This window comes from Eptatretus burgeri, chromosome 7, assembly GCF_056783735.1.
Source record: "Eptatretus burgeri isolate ZD-2024b chromosome 7, Ebu_testis_v1, whole genome shotgun sequence".
Classification (NCBI taxonomy): domain Eukaryota; kingdom Metazoa; phylum Chordata; class Myxini; order Myxiniformes; family Myxinidae; genus Eptatretus; species Eptatretus burgeri.
The window spans coordinates 106,122,747-106,148,283 of record NC_140967.1 but is presented as its reverse complement, the minus strand read 5'-3'; the positions used below and the strand labels follow the sequence as shown (position 1 = coordinate 106,148,283).

The 25,537-nt window shown below is 50.4% G+C and overlaps 1 protein-coding gene and 1 long non-coding RNA gene across 13 annotated transcripts in view; one reads left to right on the top strand and one right to left on the bottom strand.

The window, feature by feature from the left end:
* Positions 1-20,575, bottom strand: LOC147024041 (uncharacterized). The gene is made up of 3 exons (XR_015060515.1): positions 20,036-20,575; positions 12,321-12,379; positions 1-824 (listed from the first exon to the last, which is right to left on the bottom strand). It is a non-coding gene; the product is annotated as an uncharacterized LOC147024041 (long non-coding RNA).
* A 146-nt stretch (positions 20,576-20,721) lies between these two features.
* The window catches only part of LPCAT1 (lysophosphatidylcholine acyltransferase 1), a 111,612-nt gene continuing 106,796 nt past the window's right edge, over positions 20,722-25,537 (top strand). For 10 of the 12 annotated variants that reach the window (XR_015060513.1, XM_085890207.1, XM_085890212.1 and 7 more), the window contains exon 1: positions 20,722-20,984. Coding sequence is in view for 10 of the 12 variants with exons in the window: in XM_085890207.1 (XP_085746333.1) it covers positions 20,838-20,984 (147 nt within the window). In the remaining 2 variants the exon portion in view is untranslated. Of the gene's footprint in view, positions 20,985-23,291; positions 23,448-25,537 lie in introns of those variants that run through there. The other 2 variants (XM_085890213.1, XM_085890214.1) reach the window with 2 other exon arrangements.

Genomic DNA, 25,537 nt, shown 5'->3' with positions numbered 1-25,537 from the left:
CGAGGAAAAGCATGTGGCACAACAAAGGTTTATTGGGTATGTAACGCAGGGAAAGAGGGGAGGGGTGTGGGGGGTGCGACAATTATACAAGCAACTTACTAAAGCAGACACAGTGCAGACTTGACGCAAGATTAATTACAGTAACAACAATAAGGATCTTCTACAGGATTACTTAACAGACAGGCGCCAGCACACTCAGACACACACAGAAAAAGAAGAAACCCCAAATGTGAAGGACTTTTGCAGCCAGGGAGGGAGGAGGTTGAGGTTATAGCTTTCGGTACCTGGGCGTTTCGGGGGAGGGGATGCTCCATGGTGCAGTACGTGACAATAGTTGCTTTGTCTCTGGTCCAAGCTGCACGTGTGGACATCGTGTTCTGAACAGGAGGAGCTTGAGTGGAGAAGGGAGGAGTCCAGAAGGCGAGGGTGGAGCAGTAGGTGGGACCAGGTTGGTGCAGTCGAGAGGCAGGAGGCAGTTCGACGTCGTGTTGGCGGAGACAAGGAACAGGAGGCGGGCCGTCGAGTCAAGACGTGGGCGGAGTCGAGGACAGGAGACACAGCATGAAACACACACTCTCCTCAATTCTCTCAACGGAGGGACCTCTCCGTCTTTTATAGGGCCTGAAGCTCGGGGGAGGGTCCATGCCGAATCTGACGTCACTGCCCGAGTCAGGTGCTCCGACTGGCCTCTGATCCCTCACGTGGTCCGCCAGCCTGGACCGGGCCTTGGGTAGATGCTGGTGCAGCCCGCCCACCTTACTGCGTGACTCGCTGCACATGTCTGGTTTCGGATAGACGCTGGTGCACGGTTATGGTAGACGAGACTAGGAGGAAAGCGAGGCAGAAGGCACCGTGGATCATCAGGCTGTGGTAAACGAGGCGAGAGGTAAGTACATGTTTCATGCTGCGTGGGCGTCGTGCTGGCCGTGTAACACGCTGTGGTAAACGGGACGAGGGGCAAGTACGTGTTTCGTGCTGCGTGGCGTCGTGCTGGCCGTGTAACACGCTGTGGTAAACGGGACGAGGGGCAAGTACGTGTTTCGTGCTGCGTGGCGTCGTGCTGGCCGTGTAATACGCTGTGGTAAGCCAGACGAGGGGCAAGTACGTGTTTCGTGCTGCGTGGCGTCGTGCTGGCCGTGTAACACGCTGTGGTAAACGGGACGAGGGGCAAGTACGTGTTTCGTGCTGCGTGGGCGTCGTGCTGGCCGTGTAACACGCTGTGGTAAACGGGACGAGGGGAAAGTGCGTGTTTCGTGCTGCGTGGCGTCGTGCTGGCCGTTTAATACGCTGTGGTAAACGAGACGAGGGGAAAGTACGTGTTTCGTGCTGCGTGGCGTCGTGCTGGCCGTTTAATACGCTGTGGTAAACGAGACGAGGGGAAAGTACGTGTTTCGTGCTGCGTGGCGTCGTGCTGGCCGTGTAACACGCTGTGGTAAATGGGACGAGGAGCAAGCACGTGTTTCGTGCTGCGTGGACGTCGTGCTGGCCGTGTAACACGCTGTGGTAAACGGGACAAGGGCAAGTACGTGTTTCGTGCTGCGTGGCGTCGTGCTGGCCATGTAACACACTGTGGTAAACGGGACGAGGGGCAAGTACGTGTTTCGTGCTGCGTGGCATCGTGCTGGCCGTGTAATACGCTGTGGTAAACGAGACGAGGGGCAAGCACGTGTTTCGTGCTGCGTGGACGTCATGCTGGCCGTGTAACGCTGTGGTAAATGGGACGAGGAGCAAGCACGTGTTTCGTGCTGGCCGTGTAACACGCTGTGGTAAACGGTACGAGGGGCAAGCACGTGTTTCGTGCTGCATGGGCGTCGTGCTGGCCGTGTAACACGCTGTGATAAACGGGACGAGGGGCAAGCAGGCAGATTTACCTCAGGAGTGATCGGAGGGGGAGGGTACCGTGGGTTGTCGTGGTGTGGTAAGCGAGACGAGGGGCAAGCGAGGCAGATTTACCTCAGGAGTGAAAAGAGGAAGAGTGGGAAGTGGAATGGAGGGGAAAATGATTTAATAAACCTAACTAATATCACATCGCAACGCACTCCCTTGTCCTCCCACTACACAAAAGGAAGGGGTCTATCTGCACGTATATTAATGGCATAACTGACTCAGGACACCTATCTGTTGTATGCATGTGGTTCCGAGAACCACAACACTCTATCTCTATACAGTATATGTGTGTGTATATATATATATATATATATATATATATATATATATATATATATATATATATATATATATATATATATATATATATATATATATATATATATATATATATATATATATATATATATAGTTGCGGATTCGCGCCCGCCGGCGTGCGGACGGCCACGTAACTCGAATCGCGGCACGTCGCCCACCGGACGGACAATCCAGTCGTGACCCTCTCGGACTAACGCCGGGAACCAGTCACGGGTGGACCTTTCGGTCTCACCGCGATCGTGCCAATCGGCCCCCGCGTGGGATAGAGTTGCTCGCCAAATTTGACCTACCTAAGTACCCACACGGAGGGTAGACCGGGCGATCGCACCTCGCCGCAGGTCGACTTCGGACACGGGCCACTTTAAGCGACCCGTTCCGTACTATCGGGATAACCGAGCGGTGTTATTCGTCGGCCTCGACGGTTCGATTAATTATCGGGCATTTTAGCCCACGACCAACCCTTTACGTGAAGCAAGATGGAGATTCAATAGAGGAAAGGACGAAGCGAAGCGGGAAAACAGTTCAACAATAAGCACATTTATTTCGCGATGAACGGAAAGCACACATATACAATTCCACCAAAAGCACATGTAAAAGAAGAAGACAATGCAATATTACACAAAAAGCAAATGCAACAATGCAGATCTATCCGACTACCGGGCACACGGCAACACTTAGACAATTTTACTTCACAGACGGCGCCGACAACACATATTCCCAAAGCAAAAGAAAAGAGAACCACCCTCCAGGATGAGGGGGGTAGGCGGGCCTGGGGCCGAGACCGTGTCGGGCCTACCCGTCTGATGATGAGACGCGGAGCGGCGGTGGTGCCTCAACTCCGCGGGCCTCGCGGACAGTGTCTGGTAGGGGGTGGGAAGGGGGCCCCCTTTGTCGCACTATCTCAGCGCGGGGGGAAACAGGAGGGGGTTGCTGATGCTCGGGGGAAGGAGGATATAACCCTGTCTCGGGTCCCGCGGCGAGCGTCTCCTCCTCCACCTCGGTTGCGTTGCTGGCCTCTCCCTGTGCCGCTCCCGGCACCGACGCGAGCACCCCTCGTCCGCCTTCGCCGCCGTCACCTCTCCACAGCTCCGTCCTCTTCACTCCGACTAGTACCACTTCTTTCCAGCTCCACCGACGACTCTCTTGAACTCCGCACACTCAACTCAACTTCCAACTCAACTCTTACTCTTGACTTCTCCCCTCCGAACCGCGAACTCTTCCTCCCTGTCTGATGAACGCAGCCGTTTATATCCCCCGTGGCTTCGCTCCCCCACCTTTGACCCTTTACCTCCGACCCTTCACCTCTAACTGGATCCCCATTGGACCGAGGAAAAGTGGGCGTGAATGCTTTTTGATCCATGAATTTGCATATAGCGACCGCCCTCCAACGCCCTGGAGGCGGGGCCAAATCGCCCCTCGCTCACCGATTGGACGGAACAAAAGTGGGCGTGAGTCGTTTTTGATCCGTTTTCTGCGGAAAGTCTGTGATGTTTTTGAACACGCTGCTCGGTGCGCGCCCCGCACAAGTCCAGCATCGGCGCCCACGAGTGGCGCGAGATGGTGTGGATGAGATGGTGGCGAGTTGTGACGGTAAAGGTCGTGGCGGTTGTGGTGAAGCGGCGTTGTGGTTGGTAGTTGTTGTTGTGAAGCGGCGTTGTGGTTGGTGGTTGTTATTGTGAAGCGGCGTTGTGGTTTGTGGTTGTTGTTGTGATGGCTGTTGAGACGTGGTTGGTGGTGGTAATAATGGCGGCTGGTCCAAAATAAAGATAGTAAAAGAAAAACGGCTATCCTGAAGAGTCGCAGCCCGCATGAGTGACATTTATTCCCTCTAGGCAACGGGTTTGGGCCTAACTACACATATACTTACCGAGATATCTCACCTAAGGGACCTGAATGGTGGTTTGTGAATTTCGTCAACCACAACACTACCCCCTCCCCTTTTTACAGACTCGTCCCGAGTCGTCAAATTTTCGTGTGCCATCATGTGTAGTTTTCCCCTAGTACATTTTACCTACGGATCCCTGAGTGCGACATTCATGGTATTCGTGTCCCCAAAATAAATAACCTAAGGGCTGAGTAACTACCTAAACAAACTCACTCACATGGACGACTGAAATAAAATTGCCGGCGCGAGGACAGACATGCCGGGGGCGCACTCATATGTACAGTACATCTTAACCTTAACTTACAGATTTTACACTAAACCATGGCCCAGGATCAATGAACTCTGCAAAAGGAAAGCAGTTAGCAGGGAGCCAGGCTGCTCGCATGCCGTCTCTGACTCAAATAATGCAGGTGACAGGGAACGTGGCCGGCTGCTCACACGCAGTCCAAGGCCTTCCTTTTTGAACTGAACGCAGTGAACCACAACGGTGCATGGGCTGCGCAAACGTAGTCTCCGTGCCAGCTCAAGTGGCACACGCAATGAACTCAACGAATGGATGGATGAATGGTTTGAACTGAACGCAGTGAACCACAACGGTGCATGGGCTGCACAAACGTAGTCTCCGTGCCAGCTCAAGTGGCACACGCAATGAACACTACGGATTGATGGATGGATGCAGACACGGTGCACGGGCCGCCACTGCAGGCCCGTGTTGTAGCTGCCAACAGGGCAGTGCTTGCAGCTTGCAAACTGTTGCCTTGATCCTGGCGCACATGGCAATGAACAGGGGGGGGGGGGCAAAGCAAAAATTGAACGGGGCTGGTGAACAGGGGCAGTTGGCATGGCATGGCATGGCATGGCAAAGGCAGCAGGCAAAGGCAGCAGGCAAACAGCCCGCAGAAGAAGGCCGCTGCAGGCAAACACAGCCGGCAGATGAACTGGCCGGCACAGGCCTTGAAGAAAACAGCTGCCAGCCGATGGCACAGGCCTTGCAGCAAAACAACAGCTGCCGATGAAGTGGGCCGGCCTTTGCCGTTCCGTGGAGGTTGGTGGAGGGAGTGCGGTGGTGCTGGCCACTTGGAAGGCGGGCTCGGACCTACCTACCTGTCTCCCTCCCACCTATCGCCTTTGCCTGTCACTGTACATACCCACTCCCTTAATTTGTCAAACCCCAATTTAGCCCCAACTTATTTTTTATTTTTTTATTTTTACTTCCCCACTATAAATCGTCCCCTAACCCCCTTTACTGTCCTTGTTCGGCTAACCTATCCTGTCACCAAGCCTACTCCCAACCCCTACGTTCCCTTCCCGGAGGGGAATAAGGGAGAGCTAACGTCCTGTGTCGAGGCCCAATTCAAGCCTCAGGATGGCCTCCACAGAGTTCAGCGATCTATAACCAAAGTGGGTCCAGCGGCCCACAACGAGAGCGAGGGGATGGATGGTGCGGAGGGGTACATCTCCTAATCAACCCTAACCATTTAACTGTTAAACCACCCCGGGGCTTTCAACAAGCGCCTCTCGCTTAAACTATTGGTTCTGACAACCCAGATTCCCGTCGCCTGTGTTGGTGTCCTTACAATTTCGGGCCTCGCCCCCCAATTTTCTCTCCGTGCCCTCACACGGTCTCATGGCTGGGACACGTGGCTCCCTTTGGCAGGCACGACCCTCTGCCGAATCTCCGACGATGGCACCCCCGGGCACTACACTGCCCCCGAGCCTACCAGCTCCCTAACACCGGGGAGTGCCCCCCATGGCACCTCCCCTGAAACGCACACGTGGCAGGCTGGCTTCCCGGGCCCCTTTCCGAGGGTCACCCGTGCCCACAACACTGCCCACGCGGCTAATGGCGCCCCGGGCCCCCGCACCAAGCAGGCGCACCCGTGCCCACTACGCTATCCCGGCCCCCCATGGCCCTTGGCCTACCACGGCCGACTAGCCTGGTGCCCGGGGTACCCACTCAGCGATACTCACTTTTCGCAGCCACGCTCCCAAACCGTCAACAGGGCTCCTGCACCCCTCCAAACGGGTTTCGAGCCTACACTCCCACCAACAGCAAAACGACTTCCATATTTGTTAATTTGACTAACCCACTAACTCAGTCTACACTGACCCCGGGGGTCCCTTGGGCGGGAGTCACTCCTCCCCCCAATCACTCATCGCACCATGCATTCCCCATTCGCTCCACTCACACAGACCCGCTGGCCTCACTCACTCACCAAGCACATGCTTCCAATCCACTCACCAACAACTCTTCAACACACACACCACTGAACTCTGCCATCCTTCTAACTACCTCCCCTAACTAACTCGTGCTCCCACGTCGTCCTTTAAACTATAGCACGTTCCTTTTAACTCTACTTAGCTAAGCTACGTCCCCACTACACATTCACTGTCTGTTCATGTCTCCAAATAAATCATTTTATTTCCCAACCTAAATCTGGCTACAATCCCTCTAACTAATCCATTCCACGGACTCTATGAGGACTTACCCCTGCCCCATGAAGTCGGTCTAACTAAGCTAACCCTTCCCCCTAACTAGTTTCCATCCTGTGCCCTGGGAAGGGGGTCTTCCACCCCTTGCCCAGGAATCCTGTGCACCCGAAAGTGAGGCCTGCTGTTTTTTTTTGTTTTTTTTTTCCATGCGCAGCGCCAGCGCGGCAACTCGCAGCTCGCGCACTTTGCAACTGCCCGTGACGTCATGCAGCTGCACGTGTACCTCGTCCCTCCTTGGACGGTACCATCCGGCAGGGATACCCCTCCTGCCGGATTCCAACCCCGCGTGCAGCCATGACGTCACCGTGCGCATAAAAAAAAAAACACAAGCCCCACGTCTCGAGGGGTTCCCCACGCGAACACATGTGCTTTGCCCGTTGGAGCTTAACACACACGATCGCGTGGAGAACCCGTCCGGTCCAAATCCGTTTACCTGCCTAAACTTTGTCCGTCCGCGGGATCGGCAAATCCACCGCGTGCGTTTCCGGACCGGGACTTCACTCTCGCAAGCGAGCACGTGGGGGCCTCGTGCGTTGCACAGCACGGACCTCGTGCTCACTGCTGGGTGAACCCGGCACGGTCCCCGAAACAACTACAGCCGCTACTCGGCTTTCTTTCTTCACATGTCGCCGTCGTCGCCATTCCACACACGCACTCCCGCGTGTTACGACTCTCACACTCCATTCCATTACATTCACACCGGGAGACGCGGCTGCGTGCTCCCGCATGCCAACCGACATCTCCCTCACATACCGCTCTCTCACACACACGGTCTCCCTTGCACTCGGCCGTTCACTCACGCATGCGGGGGCACTCACCCGCGGTGCCTCATCCACACACCGTGCCTCACTCACACACGCGGGGGCACTCACCCGCGGTGCCTCATCCACACTGGCCGTTTCATCCACACACACGGCCTCTTCCACACACGGTGCCTCATCCACACTGGCCGTTTCATCCACACACACGGCCTCTTCCACACACGGTGCCTCATCCACACACGGCGTGCTGAGAAGCACGTACTCCGGCACCATCGCCACCACACCACTCACACACGGGGTCGCTTCCACACACGGGGACGCACTCACACCTTGCACCACACACACAGGGACAACCACACTGGGGATTCGTGTCCCCACAAGGGTCTCCGGGGCCTCTATACCCCCCAAGCTCTCCGTGCACCTGTCCACAGCACTCCTCCCCTCAACCTCGCAAAGCACGACCGAACTCACCTGGTCGTGACTCGCCTCAAGGGGGCATACTCCCTCCCCTCGTTCCTGGAGGAGGCTATCCCGCTGCTCGCACCGGGTCCCTTCACGCTCCGCGAGCTCACCCCCATTATCCTCCACTACCTCCGTGTGTGTGTGTGCGTCACTTACCCCGTCTTCATCGTGCAGTCTTCCCTCTATCGTTCCCTTCCCGGCTACCGTCACTGCCAACTCAGTCACCTCTTCACCCTTTACCTCCCTTGTCTCAACTATTATTTCCGTTGTCGTCACCTCGTGTCTCGTCTCACACGTTTTGGTCTCCCCATTTAATTTTTCCCTTTCGGTCACCGTTGCACCCCCTCCCAGTTCGTTCGCTTCTACACGTGGAGTCGCCATTTTGATCTCCCTGGTCACGGCCTTCATGCCCGCCTGCAGGCATCGGCCCATGTTCTGCGTCTCACCCCGCAGCTTTTTCGTTTCCTCCTTCATGTTTGCTTCCATTCCGTTTATTTGCTTGTTCATTTCGTTTCTCATTTCATTTGTGTTTGTATCCATCTTTTCGTTCATTTTTTCTATTTCGGCATTCCAGTAATCCAGTTTGTCATTTATGCTCTGCGCGAGTTCCATAATCTGCCGCATTGTCACCTGCCCTGGCCACTCCCACTGACTACATTTAGTGGTGGAGTTATAATAAAAAAACCGACCAGATGAACGGCATCGATGCCTTTCCCAACCTTCTGGTACGGGTTTCTCTTGCACGGTGATCTCGTCCTGAGCCATGGATTCTACATTACTATTACACATACCGAATCCACCCGGCACCCGCTCGCCTTGAGACGCCATCTTGCTTCTCTTAAAGGGTTAATTGAGCTCGCTCGTAATTTGGAGGGAATCGGGGGTCGCTCCTCTCACCCCTGGACCGATTCCCGTGAATTTAATTGGAGACAGGAGAGCCCGTTTTCCCGTTCTCCGATACCAGTGCCGCGAGGAGGGCGATGGGTTTATATCGCACGACCTGACACCAGTGTTGCGGATTCGCGCCCGCCGGCGTGCGGACGGCCACGTAACTCGAATCGCGGCACGTCGCCCACCGGACGGACAATCCAGTCGTGACCCTCTCGGACTAACGCCGGGAACCAGTCACGGGTGGACCTTTCGGTCTCACCGCGATCGTGCCAATCGGCCCCCGCGTGGGATAGGGTTGCTCGCCAAATTCGACCTACCTAAGTACCCACACGGAGGGTAGACCGGGCGATCGCACCTCGCCGCAGGTCGACTTCGGACACGGGCCACTTTAAGCGACCCGTTCCGTACTATCGGGATAACCGAGCGGTGTTATTCGTCGGCCTCGACGGTTCGATTAATTATCGGGCGTTTTAGCCCACGACCAACCCTTTACGTGAAGCAAGATGGAGATTCAATAGAGGAAAGGACGAAGCGAAGCGGGAAAACAGTTCAACAATAAGCACATTTATTTCGCGATGAACGGAAAGCACACATATACAATTCCACCAAAAGCACATGTAAAAGAAGAAGACAATGCAATATTACACAAAAAGCAAATGCAACAATGCAGATCTATCCGACTACCGGGCACACGGCAACACTTAGACAATTTTACTTCACAGACGGCGCCGACAACACATATTCCCAAAGCAAAAGAAAAGAGAACCACCCTCCAGGATGAGGGGGGTAGGCGGGCCTGGGGCCGAGACCGTGTCGGGCCTACCCGTCTGATGATGAGACGCGGAGCGGCGGTGGTGCCTCAACTCCGCGGGCCTCGCGGACAGTGTCTGGTAGGGGGTGGGAAGGGGGCCCCATTTGTCGCACTATCTCAGCGCGGGGGGAAACAGGAGGGGGTTGCTGATGCTCGGGGGAAGGAGGATATAACCCTGTCTCGGGTCCCGCGGCGAGCGTCTCCTCCTCCACCTCGGTCGCGTTGCTGGCCTCTCTCTGTGCCGCTCCCGGCACCGACGCGAGCACCCCTCGTCCGCCTTCGCCGCAGTCACCTCTCCACAGCTCCGTCCTCTTCACTCCGACTAGTACCACTTCTTTCCAGCTCCACCGACGACTCTCTTGAACTCCGCACACTCAACTCAACTTCCAACTCAACTCTTACTCTTGACTTCTCCCCTCCGAACCGCGAACTCTTCCTCCCTGTCTGACGAACGCAGCTGTTTATATCCCCCGTGGCTTCGCTCCCCCACCTTTGACCCTTTACCTCCGACCCTTCACCTCTAACTGGCTCCCCATTGGACCGAGGAAAAGTGGGCGTGAATGCTTTTTGATCCATGAATTTGCATATAGCGACCGCCCTCCAACGCCCTGGAGGCGGGGCCAAATCGCCCCTCGCTCACCGATTGGACGGAACAAAAGTGGGCGTGAGTCGTTTTTGATCCGTTTTCTGTGGAAAGTCTGTGATGTTTTTGAACACGCTGCTCGGTGCGCGCCCCGCACGAGTCCAGCATCGGCGCCCACGAGTGGCGCGAGATGGTGTGGATGAGATGGTGGCGAGTTGTGACGGTAAAGGTCGTGGCGGTTGTGGTGAAGCGGCGTTGTGGTTGGTGGTTGTTGTTGTGAAGCGGCGTTGTGGTTGGTGGTTGTTGTTGTGAAGCGGCGTTGTGGTTGGTGGTTGTTATTGTGAAGCGGCGTTGTGGTTGGTGGTTGTTGTTGTGATGGCTGTTGAGACGTTGTTGGTGGTGGTAATAATGGCGGCTGGTCTAAAATAAAGATAGTAAAAGAAAAACGGCTATCCTGAAGAGTCGCAGCCCGCATGAATGACATTTATTCCCTCTAGACAATGGGTTTGGGCCTAACTACACATATACTTACAGAGATATCTCACCTAAGGGACCTGAATGGTGGTTTGTGAATTTCGTCAACCACAACAATATATATATATATATATATATATATATATATATATATATATATATATATGCATATACATATATATATATATATGCATATACATATATATGTATACTCGTAGTAATGCCCGGCGTTGCTCGGGCTAGCAATAAAGCCCGGTGTTTCCCGGGCTTTCTTGCAAATTTCCTGAATAGCTGTTAGCGGTTAGCGATTAGGGGTTAGGGTTAGCGGTTAGGGTTGCAGTTTGGGTTAGTGGTTGGGGTTAGCGGTTAGGGTTAGGGTTAGCTGTTAGGGTTAGGGTTAGTGTTAGAGTAGCTAACCCTAACACTAACCCAAACCCTAACCCTAACAGCTTGGCATAGCGGAGGTAAACAGCGCCCAGGGCAAAGTGGAAATTTGCGTCCCCCGTAGGCCTTAAACTTGAGTGGATTTGAATGGAAAATCCCATAACGGATATCGATTTATCGATTTTTTTTCGAATATCGGAAGTGTTATGGAAAAAATTTATAGCCAATGACCTAAGTTGGACCAAAAGCCATAATCGTACCGAATTTGAATGGAATCCGTTGGAGTTTGTGAAAATGCATCAAAACGAATTTTGAGGGGCCTCTTGAGGAAAAGACAATAATATAATTAGTATATGTGCCAAATCTTGTTTCATTTCATGCAGTAACAAAAATCTGATGGCGGAACAAAGAAAGGGGCGTGCCGAAATATTAATATAGAATGTGTATATATATATATATATATATATATATATATATATATATATATATATATATATATATATATATATATATATATATATATATATATATATATATACACTGTATATGTATATACTGTATATGTATATACTAGTGGGCCTGTTGGTCCGATGAACCAAATTTTTATTGGTCTTCACAGCCTTAGGGGTCTTTTGTGTCCTTTGGGACTTTTGGGTCTTCTGAGTACTCTGGGACTTTTGGGTCCTCGGAAACTTTTTGGGACTTTTGGGTCCTCAGGAACGTTTTGGGAATTTTGGGTTCCCAGAAACTTTTTGGGACTTTTGGGTCTTCAGAAACTTTTGGGACTTTTGGGTCCTCAGGAACTTTCGGGACTTTTTGGTCCTTGGGAACATTTTGGGACTTTTGGGTCCTCGATAACTTTTTGTGTCCCCGGGAACTTTTGGGTGCTCGGGAACTTTTTGTGACGTTTTGATCCTTGGGGAGTTTCGGAGTATTCAGGTTCTTGGGGGTCTTAAAGGGTCTTCAAAGTATCCCCATGTTCCCCGCCTCATCCCTCTCCCTTCAACAGATCTAATGTCTCTGCTCCCCACTGTTTTGTCCTTCCCTCTCCTGCCCCTCTTGTCTCATGCCCCCCTTTCTGTACGTTGTGTGTTAGCTCTCATACGAGCCTCGACAATGAATTTTTTTTTTTTAAGGGTCAGAAAGTACATTCCAATAATGCGTAATTCATGAATAGATGTACGTAATTAATAGACAAAAGGTTTGCCACACACACACACACACACACACACACACACACACACACACACCCACACACACACACACACACACACACACACACACACACACACACACACCTCATACATTTATAGTCGATTAAGCTCATTCTAACCACTGACTCACTGACTGACTGATATTAAAGTTCGGTACCTTCTGGATGACGTAGAAATCTGAAATTTTGCGTGCCGATGCATATGGAAGCTGATACACTGGAAAAAAAAATCACAGAACCGTCAGACAACATCCATGAATGAAAAGATAAATAAATGAAAATAAATAAATGAAAAAAGAAAATGGAAAAAAGCAGGTGAGCGACCCAAAACAATGGGAAAACACGGTAATTTTGTGTGGCGACAGACATCAAAGTCAATACACTGGTGTTGACTGAGCAGTTAGGGTGGTGGCTTGGGATCCTAGGGTCCTGAGTTCAAGCCCTGTTTTCCGCTGAATTAACACCAGGGAGTTGACTCAGTCTGTTATCCTTCCGAGGTCGGCCAAATGAGTATCAGTGTCGCAGCCAAAAGGCTGCACATGAAGGGAAGGGGTATTGTCTGATTTATTAAATCTGGTATTGGTGTGGTGCAGGCATGATGGGCCGAATGGCCTCCTCCTGCGCAGAATTTCCTTGTAATCCTTGTAATACACTGAGAAAAACAATACACAGAACCATTGGAGAGTGTCCGTAAATGAAAATACAAATAAATGGGGAAAAAAATAAATGAAAATAAATGAATGAAAAATCATGCCTCATCAGGATGGCATATTCATAAATATCTAACCATTGATGACCACATTCAAGGGCAAATAAGCCCGAAATCTGGATAGGTGGTTCCGTCTGATGTTTAACTGATGTTGACCATGTAATATTTGTCCGTTTGGCAGAGTTACCGGGCTGAGGCCTCTGGGTTGGAGGTGACGCTTTGGTGTAGGACTATGTCCAATGGAGATTGGGGGAGTGATCGTCACACTCCAAATGTTTCAATTTACCCACTGATCACATTATATGCCTTCTGGTTGAATGGTTTGCATTAGCAGTAACAATCAATCGTCTGGGTGGCAGATGGACAGTTATTTGCGGATTATGCGGTTTTACTGTGTGAGACATAATCCACAGCGATGCTCACCATAACAGTCAAGAGGTGCATCTGATGTATAAATGACGAATGTGGTCATCATTGGTTAGATATTTATTGGTATGCCGTCCTAATGAGGGCAAATAAGTGCGAAATCCAGATAGACAGCCTAAGTTTGATGTTCAACTGATGTTGACCATGTAATCTTTGTCTGTTTGAGAGTCGCTGGGCTGAGGCCTCTGTGTTGGAGGTGACGCTTTGGTGTCAGACTATGTCCAATGGAGATTGAGGGAGTGCTCATCACATTCCACATGTTTCAATTTACCTGCTGGTCACATCACATGCCTTCTGGTTGAATGGTTTGCATTAGTGGGAACAATCGTCTGGATGCCATACAGATACATGGTTGTACTTTGCAGATTATGCGGTTTTACGTGTGAGACATAATCCGTGGCGATGCTCACCAGAACAGTCAGTAGGTGCATCTGAAGTATAAACGATGAATGTGATCGTCATTGGTTAGATATTTATCGGTATGTCATCCTGAGGAGGAGGAGGAGATTGGGACCATACTCTGTGCAGAGTGTTGGTGCTGCTAAAGCAGTCTCCTTGTATTGGCTATTGGGCACAATCCTGGATGGGTTGTCACTCCGACATAGTGTACCAGCAAGCTGGCACTCATTTTGCCGACCTCAGAAGGATGACAGGCCGAGTTAACACCACCTGGTATTAATTCAACAGCTGAGCGGGATTTTAACTCAGGACCCAAGGATCAAAAAGCCCACCACACAAACCATTAAGCCAACACCGGGCATATGCCATCCTGATGAGGGAAAATAAGCCCGAAATCCGGATGGGCAGCTTAGTTTGATGTTTCACTGATGTTGACCATGTAATGTTTGTCCGTTTGACAGAGTCGCTGGGCTGAGGCCTCTGGGTTGGAGGTGATGCTTTGGTGGGGGGTTATATCCAATGGAGATCGGGGGAGTGTTTGTCACACTCCATATGTTTTGACATATATATATATATATATATATATATATATATATATATATATATATATATATATATATATATATATATATATATATATATATATTTCTTCTTCTTCTTCTTCTTTCGGCTGCTCCCGTTAGGGATCGCCACAGCGGATCATCCGTTATGATCCGCATACTGATTTTGGCATAGGTTTTACGCCGGATGCCCTTCCTGACGCAACCCTGGTCGCCTCTTATGACACAGGGATAAGGATTGGGTTTCACCATAATTCCGGGCTGCCCTACACCCTCTCATTGCACGGCCCAGTGCAGAGCTCCCGTCCTCAAGCGATCCTCCAACCCAAGCCTCTGAGTAGCCGGATTACAAGCGCACGCCACTACGCCCGGTACATATATATATATATATATATATATATATATATATATATATATATATATATATATATATATATATATATATATATTATATTATATTATATTATATATATATATATATCAAAATAAAGACCAATTAAAACTAGATGGTATTCATGGAATACTTACCCTGTGCAGTCTTGAGAAGGACTTGGTGCAAGCCAACTCTTCTGCTTCTTTGAGGTGTTTTTTTCTTTGATCCAATATGGTGCCAGACCAGTGACCAATGATGTCATTTTTATCAAACTATATTTCCCATGAGCAGTTGATCAATTCGCCAGGGTTTTGCATTGATCGGTTTGCGCTTTCAACAATTGCAGAAAAAAAAAGATTTTCAAACTGACTGGATCAAGCATTGCACTTGTTGAATTATGACGTCATAATTAAGGCACCGATGACATCATCATTAACATATTTTATTCCGCATGTGGAGTACATGATAATGAGCCACGTTGCAATTTTTCCCATGGAGCGGTTTAGTATATATAGAGGTGCAAAGTTTTTTGGTTTTTCCAATATGGCGCCTGTACCACGTGACATATGACGTCAGAATTATAATTATAAGTTCCTTCAGGAGGAGGTGCACCTGTGGTCAAAATTTCGTGTAAATTAGACTCACAGTTGCAAAGAAAAAAAATTTCATTACTTATCGAATCAAGCATTGTAATTGTCGAATTATTACATCATAATGGACAGTGATGACATCATCATTAACACATCTTATTTCCCATTGTGAGTACTTAACAATGAGCCATGTGTAAATTTTTTTCCATGGAGTGGTTTTGGAGTAATAGAGGGGCAATTTTTTCGGTTTTTCCAAGATGGCCCTTGTACCACGCGACCTATGACGTAATAATTATGACTAAACAATCCTTCAGGAGGAGGTACACAGATTTAGGAAATTTCGTGTCAATCAGTCTCACGGTTGCTGAGAAAATGAATTTTAAAATGCACATGCGTACGTACATACATACGCACAAACGTACAGCACACGTACGCGACCGATCGCTTAGCCCAGCTTGTCGTTTCACCAGCACAGGGTAATAAAAAACAATTAATGCAATATAGTCCCGAGAAGGAAGCCAGACAAAACAAAACACACACACACACACACACACACACACACACACACACACACACACACACACACACACACACACACACACACACGTACAGTACATCTTGTACGTGATTATACGTCCTAGAGACATGCATATTGATTTGTCACGTCAGACAGCCTCCGTTAACATGGGCCATCTCTACTGGGATCTTTCATCCTGCGACTGGCCAAACGGTTTCTAACTTCGACTGTGTTCACTTTAATTTACAACTTTACCGTTTCCCAAGGTCACTCGGATAAAGCATAATTGACAGCACAGGAGGCAGGTGGATTGAACAAGTTTCTTACCTTTTTTAAAGGTTTTTTTTTTAATAAAAAGAATATGGGGGAAATGTGGACTGGACGAGCATTTCGGAACAAGCCATGCAAATCAAAACACACAAAGAGGGAGAAGGGAATACACAAATTTATTTCCAAGGAAATAAATAAAGAGCAAATCCTAACCCACATTTGGCGCCACTTAAACAAGAGAAATGCAGGTGTGGACTTTCCTTTTGTGGTGCACGGAGTGCGTGGCATTGATGTGTGTAGCTTGGGAAGTGTCCACATTTCAGAGCCGTCCTCCCTGAGCAGCGATGAAGTAAGCCACTGATGGAATGAGCCAGCGGCAAAGTAAACCAAAGACAAGACAAGCCACTTACGAGGAGCGCCAGTGACGATGAGTTCCTCTGGATGTGCACCCTGAACCAGCCATCGTGACCCTCTCTTTTGGCAATTCTTCTTCACCCTCAAGTTCTCCTGCATGCCAGAAGCTCTGATCTGTCCTTTCTCTTGGTCCCTCTCCTTCAATCTCTGCAAGAAATCCTTTTCTTCACACTCCGAGGTGCTTCCTCTTCATCTCGTTCTCCTTCACGTCACAAGCTTTCTGTTGTGTGCTGGGATTACATTGATGATGTAAATGCTCATGTAATCTTGAACACGAGAGGGTGCTCGTGAATGGGTGAAGAAAAGAGCTGAGGAGAGCGAATGTGGCAGTGATTGAGTCAGGTCAGGTATGGGAGCATGTGCCAGAGTAGTGTGTCGCTGTGTTCACTTTCCGCCAGCACTCCAGAGGCCTCCGTATTGCCATCCATCAGGCAGATGCCTGACCCATTCCCATCTCCTTGAGATGCCAATCAACCTGCTGCAACCACAAGGCATGTGGTTGGCCAGTTGGCCAGTTGACCTCCACCCACGAGACTACCTCACTGGGAGAATGTAGTGACCAGAATCAGTGTCAGGAAAATGAGCCACGTGTCCATACAGCCGCAGCTGATGCTCACGGACTATCCAGGTAACAAATCTCATCTGAGTCTCTCTCAGCAAATGCTGGTTGGACAAAAAGTCTAACCAGCGATAGCCAAGGATTCTCTGAAGAGACCTCGTACCAAAGGAGTTAAGTCTCCATCCCAGATCCTTGGTCAGAGTTCACATCTCCCATCCATTGAGCAAGACTGGAAGCACTGTGGATTTAAAGACTCGGATTTTCATCCTTCGACATAGGTACCGACAGGGCCACACTCCATCATACAATGAATCCATGATGCCCCATGCCCAACCCAGATGTCTATGGACCTCTGGCTCACAGCATGCAGAGATGTGACTATCACTGCCAAGGTAAGTGAATCTCTCCATGACCTCAACATCCTCACCACAAACAGGTACAGACAAGATAGCAGCATCCAAGATGTCAATGAAAGCCTGGATCTCAGTTTTGATCCAGGAAACCCATAATCCCAGTCGCTCCAACTCCTCATTCAGAGCCAAGAGGCCCCCCAGAAGAATATCTAGTGTCTTCATAAAAAATAACTGCATCATCTGTGAAATCAAGGTCAGAGATCTTGACATTCGCAAACGATGCACCGCAGCTTGGTCTCTCTGACATCCTCCGCAGAATGCAGTCCATACAAACACTGAAAAGTGTGGGGGGTAGCACACACCCCTGATGAACTCCAGTAACAACTGCAAATAAGTCAGAGATGGTATCATTACATCTCACAGCACTCTCAATCCCAGAGTATAGCCCAGACATCCGATTGATCAGATTTGGTGGCACCACATGAAGATCGAGAACCCTCCAGACATCCCGATTCATTGAATCGAATACTTTGCAGAGAACAACATAGGCTGCAAGCAGCCCCTGCCAAAACTTTCATCTGCGTTCGGTGAGGACCCGAAGAGCAAGGATACAGTCAATCGTTGACCTCTTTGGTACAAAGCCTGACTGCTCCGGGTACTGGGGCTCAAGCAGATTGTGGCGGACCCTCTCAAGAATTATCTGAGCAAAGACCTTGCCAGGCACTGAAGGCAGTATCACCCCTCAGTCGTTGTTGCAGTCTTGGCGATCACCCTTCCCTTTCCAGAGAGGAACAATAAGGTCCCTTTTCCAGTCAGTTGGGAGGATGCCTGTGTTCCAGGCAGAGCACAGAACTGCATGCAATGACATGAGTACAGCATTTCCACCAGCCTTGAGAAGTTCAGCATGGATGCCACAGATCCCAGGAGCTTTACCCCCATTTCACCCAGTTCACCACAGCCTGTGTTTCCACAAACGGTAGATCACAGTTGATTGCAGGGTGAGCAATCAGGACGGTAACACCCCTGACATCCAACTCAACATTTGGTGGATCAGCTTCGTACAGCCGCACAACAAAACTGGCCCAACGGGCCTTCACTTCAGACTTCCCGGTCAAGAGCCAACCACTCTCCGCTATATCTGCAGTACACCAAGGGACAGGCTTGATGGAACGCAATGCATGAATTCTCCTGTAAGCAGGATGAGAATCACTTGACCACAAGTGATGCTCTACCCACTCATAGATTCCTCACACATAGGCCTCCTTGTCCACCCTCAGCACATGTACAGTTTTATGCCTCAACTCCCTGAACAGCTTCGCTATGCTATTATGCCTGGCCCTGCGACTCCAGTCAAGGGTATCCAGTGTCCCTTGAGAGACAAAATTCTTCTTCACCCTACGGTGAGTTCCAAGACATCCACCGGCAACATCAAGGATGGTGGTCTTGAAGGCACTCCACAACTCTTCCGGATTCCCCAAAGCACCCAGACCCCCCAAGTGTCCACTCAGCCTGTTCGCAAACTCCTCAGCTACCCTCTCATCCTTGAGCTTGCCAACATCCAGCCTAGACTGGGATTGTACCATTCTCCGGATTTAAGGTGCAACTTCAAAGTTGCTACAACAAGCCGGTGGTCAGTATTGATGAACTGAGCACTCTGGTAGACCCTGCAGTTCTGGATCATCCTCCATTGACCATCAACAAGGACATGGTCAATCTCCTTTGCCACACCACCAGCGTTGGAAAACCAAGTTCAGCGATGAACTTGTGGGCACTGAAACCATGAACCAGCCACCTCAAGTCCATGACTTCTTGCAAAGTCAAGGACCTTAGTGCTATTCTAGTTCACAGTTCCAGACTCATGGGGACCAACACATATCTCATAACCATCCCTGCCAGTCGTTGCATTGAAATCCCCCAAGACTCGAAGAGTTTCTCGCCTGGGGCACTGATCAACCACAGACTCGTGCGGGGCATGGAATGCGTCCTTCACGATGAGATCACTCACCTCATTCAGAGCATGAATGCCACAGCACCACAGAGCATTTTCTCGTCCTCATCCGGCCCCCTCCCCAAGCTGTTCTGCAATCCCCGACCCTCTTTCAACAACCCTCCTTACCTCCCCCCCTCTCCTTCCTTGTCCAACCCTCCCATCCCCTGCACCCAACTTGTACCTTATCTTCCTCCATGACCATGACCCTTAATCCGCTGCTATCAGCACTCCACATGCACAGTCACCCCTTTTGCAATGCCGGATGCTGTGCTCACATGCGGGTTGACCTATCTGTGTCGTGTGTGAAGTTTACCAGGGTGTGCATGTGGATCGTGGAACATACGTGCTTGACCCACTTGGGTGTACTCATGCCTCTCACCCCTTAATCCCGCGGATACGTCACAAAAGCACACAAAGCATTAGAACTCAAGCAAACGTGATTGGACTTCTTCGTTTCCGTCCTCCAATATGGCGGCGACACGCAAAGTGATGACGTCACCAAGCAACCTCCATCTTCTCTGTTTGCGCACGTTTACCGTGCGCCGCTCCCGGTGCGAGGCGGTATTACAATTTCCAAGTCATAATGAAATACCGATTATGGGGGAATGAACGCGTCTGCAGGAACAAGTCGAGGTAAAATGAAGCACCGTACGGCATGAAGCCTCTTTACACGCCTTTTACAGAGTAAGTCTCGATGAAGCACTGCACCGTACTCATTCATATTCCTCCTCCGCACGTCGTTTACAGAGTCACAGCGCGAACCCTCTCATCGGTGGCATTTCGTGTCCAGCAATGTTTACATTGACGGGATGATCACCGGTGAATGCCTTTTTTCCCCCAGTACCACAGAGTTCACGTCGTGACGGGATGACGTCACGCGAATCCGCACGTCTTCCTGTATTTTGTACGCGTTGACGTCGTGCCGTCGCTCTCTGGTTCCTTCCCTCATCCGAACGCGAAGAGAAATAACGATCCGACGACTTATCTCTGTTATGATAAAATAGAAGTGTTTTCATTGTTAATACGATATCTCGTTGCTAAAAAAAATTATGACGTCATCCTGATACGTCGACGCTTCACGGACTCTGATATGCTCCGATTTAAGCTTCCACGTCTTCCCCAAATTCCCTGCCCTTTTGGTCTCTGCCATCCTCTCCCTTCGTCTTTGTCGTTTTCCTCCCATCAAGGACTTGGACCAAATACCGACAAATTCACACGTGTGCTTGTGTCGACAACTTTGCTCGAGGTTTTATGACGGCTTTAAATAACGTGCCGTCTCAGACGAACGAACGAACGAACGAACGAACGAACGAACGAACGAACGAACGAACGAACGAACGAACGAACGAACGAACGAACGAACGAACGAACGAACGAACGAACGAACGAACGAACGAACGACGTGCTGACGTAGTGATAAACGTGTGCCGGAGAGATGACGTCAGCACGTCGGTGCGCCAGCAAGGAGGCGGATTTTGTAACACCACCGGTAACGATGGCGAAGGTGATGTCAGGATGAGCGGCCATACGCGACACGGGCCAATGGAGGCTCGAGGTTGGGCGACACGGGATGGACTCCGAGGGGATCGTGACCCTGGGACTGAGTCACTCCTGGATCCGTTCGTTCACTTCGTGCGTTTCTCAACACTCGATAGGATCAGGGTGAGGACGTGTTCTTTGGGGTTTTAGGGTGAGGACGTGTTCTTTGGGGGTTTAGGGTGAGGACGTGTTCTTTGGGGGTTTAGGGTGAGGACGTGTTCTTTGGGGGTTTAGGGTGAGGACGTGTTTTTTGGGGGTTTAGGGTGAGGACGTGTTCTTTGGGGGTTTGGTGTGAGGACGTGTTCTTTGGTGGTTTAGGGTGAGGACGTGTTCTTTGGTGGTTTAGGGTGAGGACGTGGTCTTTGGTGGTTTAGGGTGAGGACGTGTTCTTTGGTGGTTTAGGGTGAGGACGTGGTCTTTGGTGGTTTAGGGTGAGGACGTGTTCTTTGGGGGTTTAGGGTGAGGACGTGTTCTTTGGGGGTTTAGGGTGAGGACGTGTTTTTTGGGGGTTTAGGGTGAGGACGTGTTCTTTGGGGTTTTAGGGTGAGGACGTGTTCTTTCGGGGTTTAGGGTGAGGACGTGTTCTTTGGTGGTTTAGGGTGAGGACGTGTTCTTTGGTGGTTTAGGGTGAGGACGTGTTCTTTGGTGGTTTAGGGTGAGGACGTGTTCTTTGGTGGTTTAGGGTGAGGACGTGTTCTTTGGTGGTTTAGGGTGAGGACGTGTTCTTTGGTGGTTTAGGGTGAGGACGTGTTCTTTGGTGGTTTAGGGTGAGGACGTGTTCTTTGGTGGTTTAGGGTGAGGACGTGGTCTTTGGTGGTTTAGGGTGAGGACGTGGTCTTTGGTGGTTTAGGGTGTGGACGTGTTCTTTGGTGGTTTAGGGTGAGGACGTGTTCTTTGGGGGTTTAGGGTGAGGACGTGTTCTATGGTGGTTTAGGGTGAGGACGTGTTCTATGGTGGTTTAGGGTGAGGACGTGTTCTATGGTCGTTTTGGGTGAGGACGTGTTCTATGGGGGTTTAGGGTGAGGACGTGTTCTTTGGGGGTTTCGGGTGAGGACGTGTTCTTTGGGGGTTTAGGGTGAGGACGTGTGCTTTGGGGGTATAGGGTGAGGACGTGTGCTGTGGGGGCTTAGGGTGAGGCCGTGTCCTTTGGGGGTTTAGGGTGAGGACGTGTTCTATGAGGGTTTAGGGTGAGGACGTGTTCTTTGGCGGTTTAGGGTGTGGACGTGTTCTTTGGGGCCCTAGGGTGAGGACGTGTTCTTTGGGGGTTTAGGGTGAGGACGTGTTCTTTGGGGGTTTAGGGTGAGGACGTGTTCTTTGGGGGTTTTGGGGGAGCACGTGTTCTTTGGGGGTTTTGGGGAGCGCGTGTTCTTTGGGGGTTTAGGGTGAGGACGTGTTCTTTGTGGGTTTAGGGTGAGGACGTGTTCTTTGGTGGTTTAGGGTGAGGACGTGTTCTTTGGGGGTTTAGGGTGAGGACGTGTTCTTTGGGGGTTTAGGGTGAGTACGTGTTCTTTGGGGGTTTAGGGTGAGGACGTGTTCTCTGGGGGTTTGGGTGAGGACGTGTTCTCTGGGGGTTTGGGTGAGGACGTGTTCTCTGGGGGTTTGGGTGAGGACGTGTTCTCTGGGGGTTTGGGTGAGGACGTGTTCTCTGGGGGTTTAGGGTGAGGACGTGTTCTCTGGGGGTTTAGGGTGAGGACGTGTTCTCTGGGGGTTTAGGGTGAGGACGTGTTCTCTGGGGGTTTAGGGTGAGGACGTGTTCTTTGGGGGTTTAGGGTGAGGACGTGTTCTTTGGGGGGTTTAGGGTGAGGACGTGTTCTTTGGGGGTTTAGGGTGAGGACGTGTTCTTTGGGGGGTTTAGGGTGAGGACGTGTTCTTTGGGCGGCTTAGGGTGAGGACGTGTTCTTTGGGGGGTTTAGGGTGAGGACGTGTTCTTTGGGGGGCTTAGGGTGAGGACGTGTTCTCTGGGGGTTTGGGTGAGGGCGTGTTCTCTGGGGGTTTAGGGTGAGGACGTGTTCTCTGGGGGTTTAGGGTGAGGACGTGTTCTCTGGAGGTTTAGGGTGAGGACGTGTTCTATGGGGGTTTAGGGTGAGGACGTGTTCTTTGGGGGTTTAGGGTGAGGACGTGTTCTTTGGGGGGTTTAGGGTGAGGACGTGTTATTTGGGGGTTTAGGGTGAGGACGTGTTCTCTGGGGGTTTGGGTGAGGACGTGTTCTCTGGGGGTTTTGGGTGAGGACGTGTTCTCTGGGGGTTTTGGGTGAGGACGTGTTCTCTGGGGGTTTTGGGTGAGGACGTGTTCTTTGGGGGTTTTGGGTGAGGACGTGTTCTTTGGGGGTTTTGGGTGAGGACGTGTTCTTTGGGGGTTTTGGGTGAGGACGTGTTCTTTGGGGGTTTAGGGTGAGGACGTGTTCTTTGGGGGTTTAGGGTGAGGACGTGTTCTTTGGTGGTTTCGGGTGAGGACGTGTTCTCTGGTGGTTTCGGGTGAGGACGTGTTCTTTGGTGGTTTCGGGTGAGGACGTGTTCTTTGGTGGTTTCGGGTGAGGACGTGTTCTTTGGTGGTTTCGGGTGAGGACGTGTTCTCTGGTGGTTTCGGGTGAGGACGTGTTCTTTGTTGGTTTCGTCCGTCTGTGCATTGTTTTCATGTGAAAACTCAACTTTGTGCAAAGCCACATACATACATACATACATACATATGTACATACAGTCATGCCTGCCTATCGGTCTACCCGGCTGCCTGTCAGTCTGCCTTGCTGTTGGTCTTCCTGCCCACCTGTCGGTCTGCCGGTCTTCCTGCCCGCCTGTCGGTCTGCCGGTCTTCCTGCCTGCTTGCTTGCCGGTCAGCCTGCCCGCCTGTCGGTCTTGCCCACCTGTCTGTCAACCTGGCGAGTTCTGCATTCTCAAGTTCCACTTGTTCGTGCATTGGTAAATGTATACCGATTCCTAATTAGCGACTCATCAACTTCATCACCCTACCCCCACGTTAACTCTGACCCACCCAACTACCAACATCTAAGACATGAGCGGGAGGTGCGCAGATGTTAATACAGTACAGTACTATATTTGTTTCCAAAACCGCAAACGACTCGCTGTTGTGAACCCGTAATGACCATCGATTATGGCCTCAAAACACAAGCTGGCCTCCAAAGCCAGTTACCGACTGGGCATCCTCCGTCGTGCAAAGTCATTCCTCGGCCAACCTGAGCTCCTGACCACATACAAAGCCTTTGTCCGCAGCCTGATGGTGTATGGCTCTCCCCTCTGGGGTGGTGCTCCTGCCTCCCACCTTTCTCGGCTTCACGCTGTGGAAACCAAGGCATTTAGTATCATTGGTATCTACCGTGATGAGGCTGAGTCTTTGGGTCTCTCACTCTCCCACCGCAGGCAGGTCGGTGGTCTTTCTGTCCCTACCCCCCCCCCACTTTCTTTGAGATATGCACCCCCCATATTTCCTCAGGGTGCTCAAGGTGCACCAGCAACCCCCTTCTGGTAAAACTACCAAAATCAAGAATCACTGCTCACCTTCACTCCTTCATTCCTCTATTTTTCGGTCTTTGGAACAAACTCCCGGACTCTCTTCATTTCCACTCTTCCCTCCAGGTCTTCAAAACAGCGGTTCACCACCACATCTTATCTTCCCCCATCCAAAACCACAATCTTTTCTACCCCCGCTAATGCACCCCAATCCCACCTCCTTCATATTGCCTGCTTTCCTTCCTGAAAGTCCCTGTAGTGTCCATCTTGTTTACCCCATCCAATCCCTCTCCCTTCCACAGATGTCACGTCTCTGTTCCCCACTGTTTTGTGCTTCCCTCTCCCACTCCTCTTGTCTCCTCCTCCCCTTGTTGTACGTTCTGTGTGTTCACTCTTATACGGTCCTCGACAGTGTACACAAATAAAAAAAATTAATAAAAGATGAGTGGGGAAGGTGAGTCTGCTGGAAAGAGGCGGAATACAGTGATGAGTTTGAGAGAATAGTGTGTTCGGCTGGCTGCAGGTGCGAGCACGTTTGCAGTGGGCATGAATAATAATAATAATAATAATAGTTGTCACCATCATCATCATCATCATCATCCACCAATAAAAACACACTTAAATATACTGCACTGTAATCTATTTATTTATTTTAATCATTGTTCTTAAAACCAAAAAATAAGTTGGTTGTCGTTTGTGTGTACCTTGTGTATGCGGCATATGTGGAGCCTGTGCAACTGTTTCGCCACAGAGACTGTGCAGGACTTGTATCTAACTACACACACACACACACACACACACACACACACACACACACACACACACACACACACACACACACACACACACACACACACACACACACACACACACACACACACACACACACACACCACCTAACTTTGTTGTTTTTTGCATCGATCTCAGGTTCATCGAGGAATTTGTACATAAACCACTTGAGCAGGACAAAAACACGAGTAGATATCCGTGTACTCTAACGTCATTGTCAAAGACCTTAGTGGTCCGTGGACAAACACCGATGATGTATGGGATTTGAACCTGGCTCCCTACATCATGAGCCGTGGGTTCAGATGGTAAACACTAGCAGACCAACCGTACATACGTGCGTTCAGGCTCGGTGCACATGTTTGCACATGCATGTTCACAAGTCATGACATCATAATAATCGTGTGTTTGTCTCCTTATCAACTT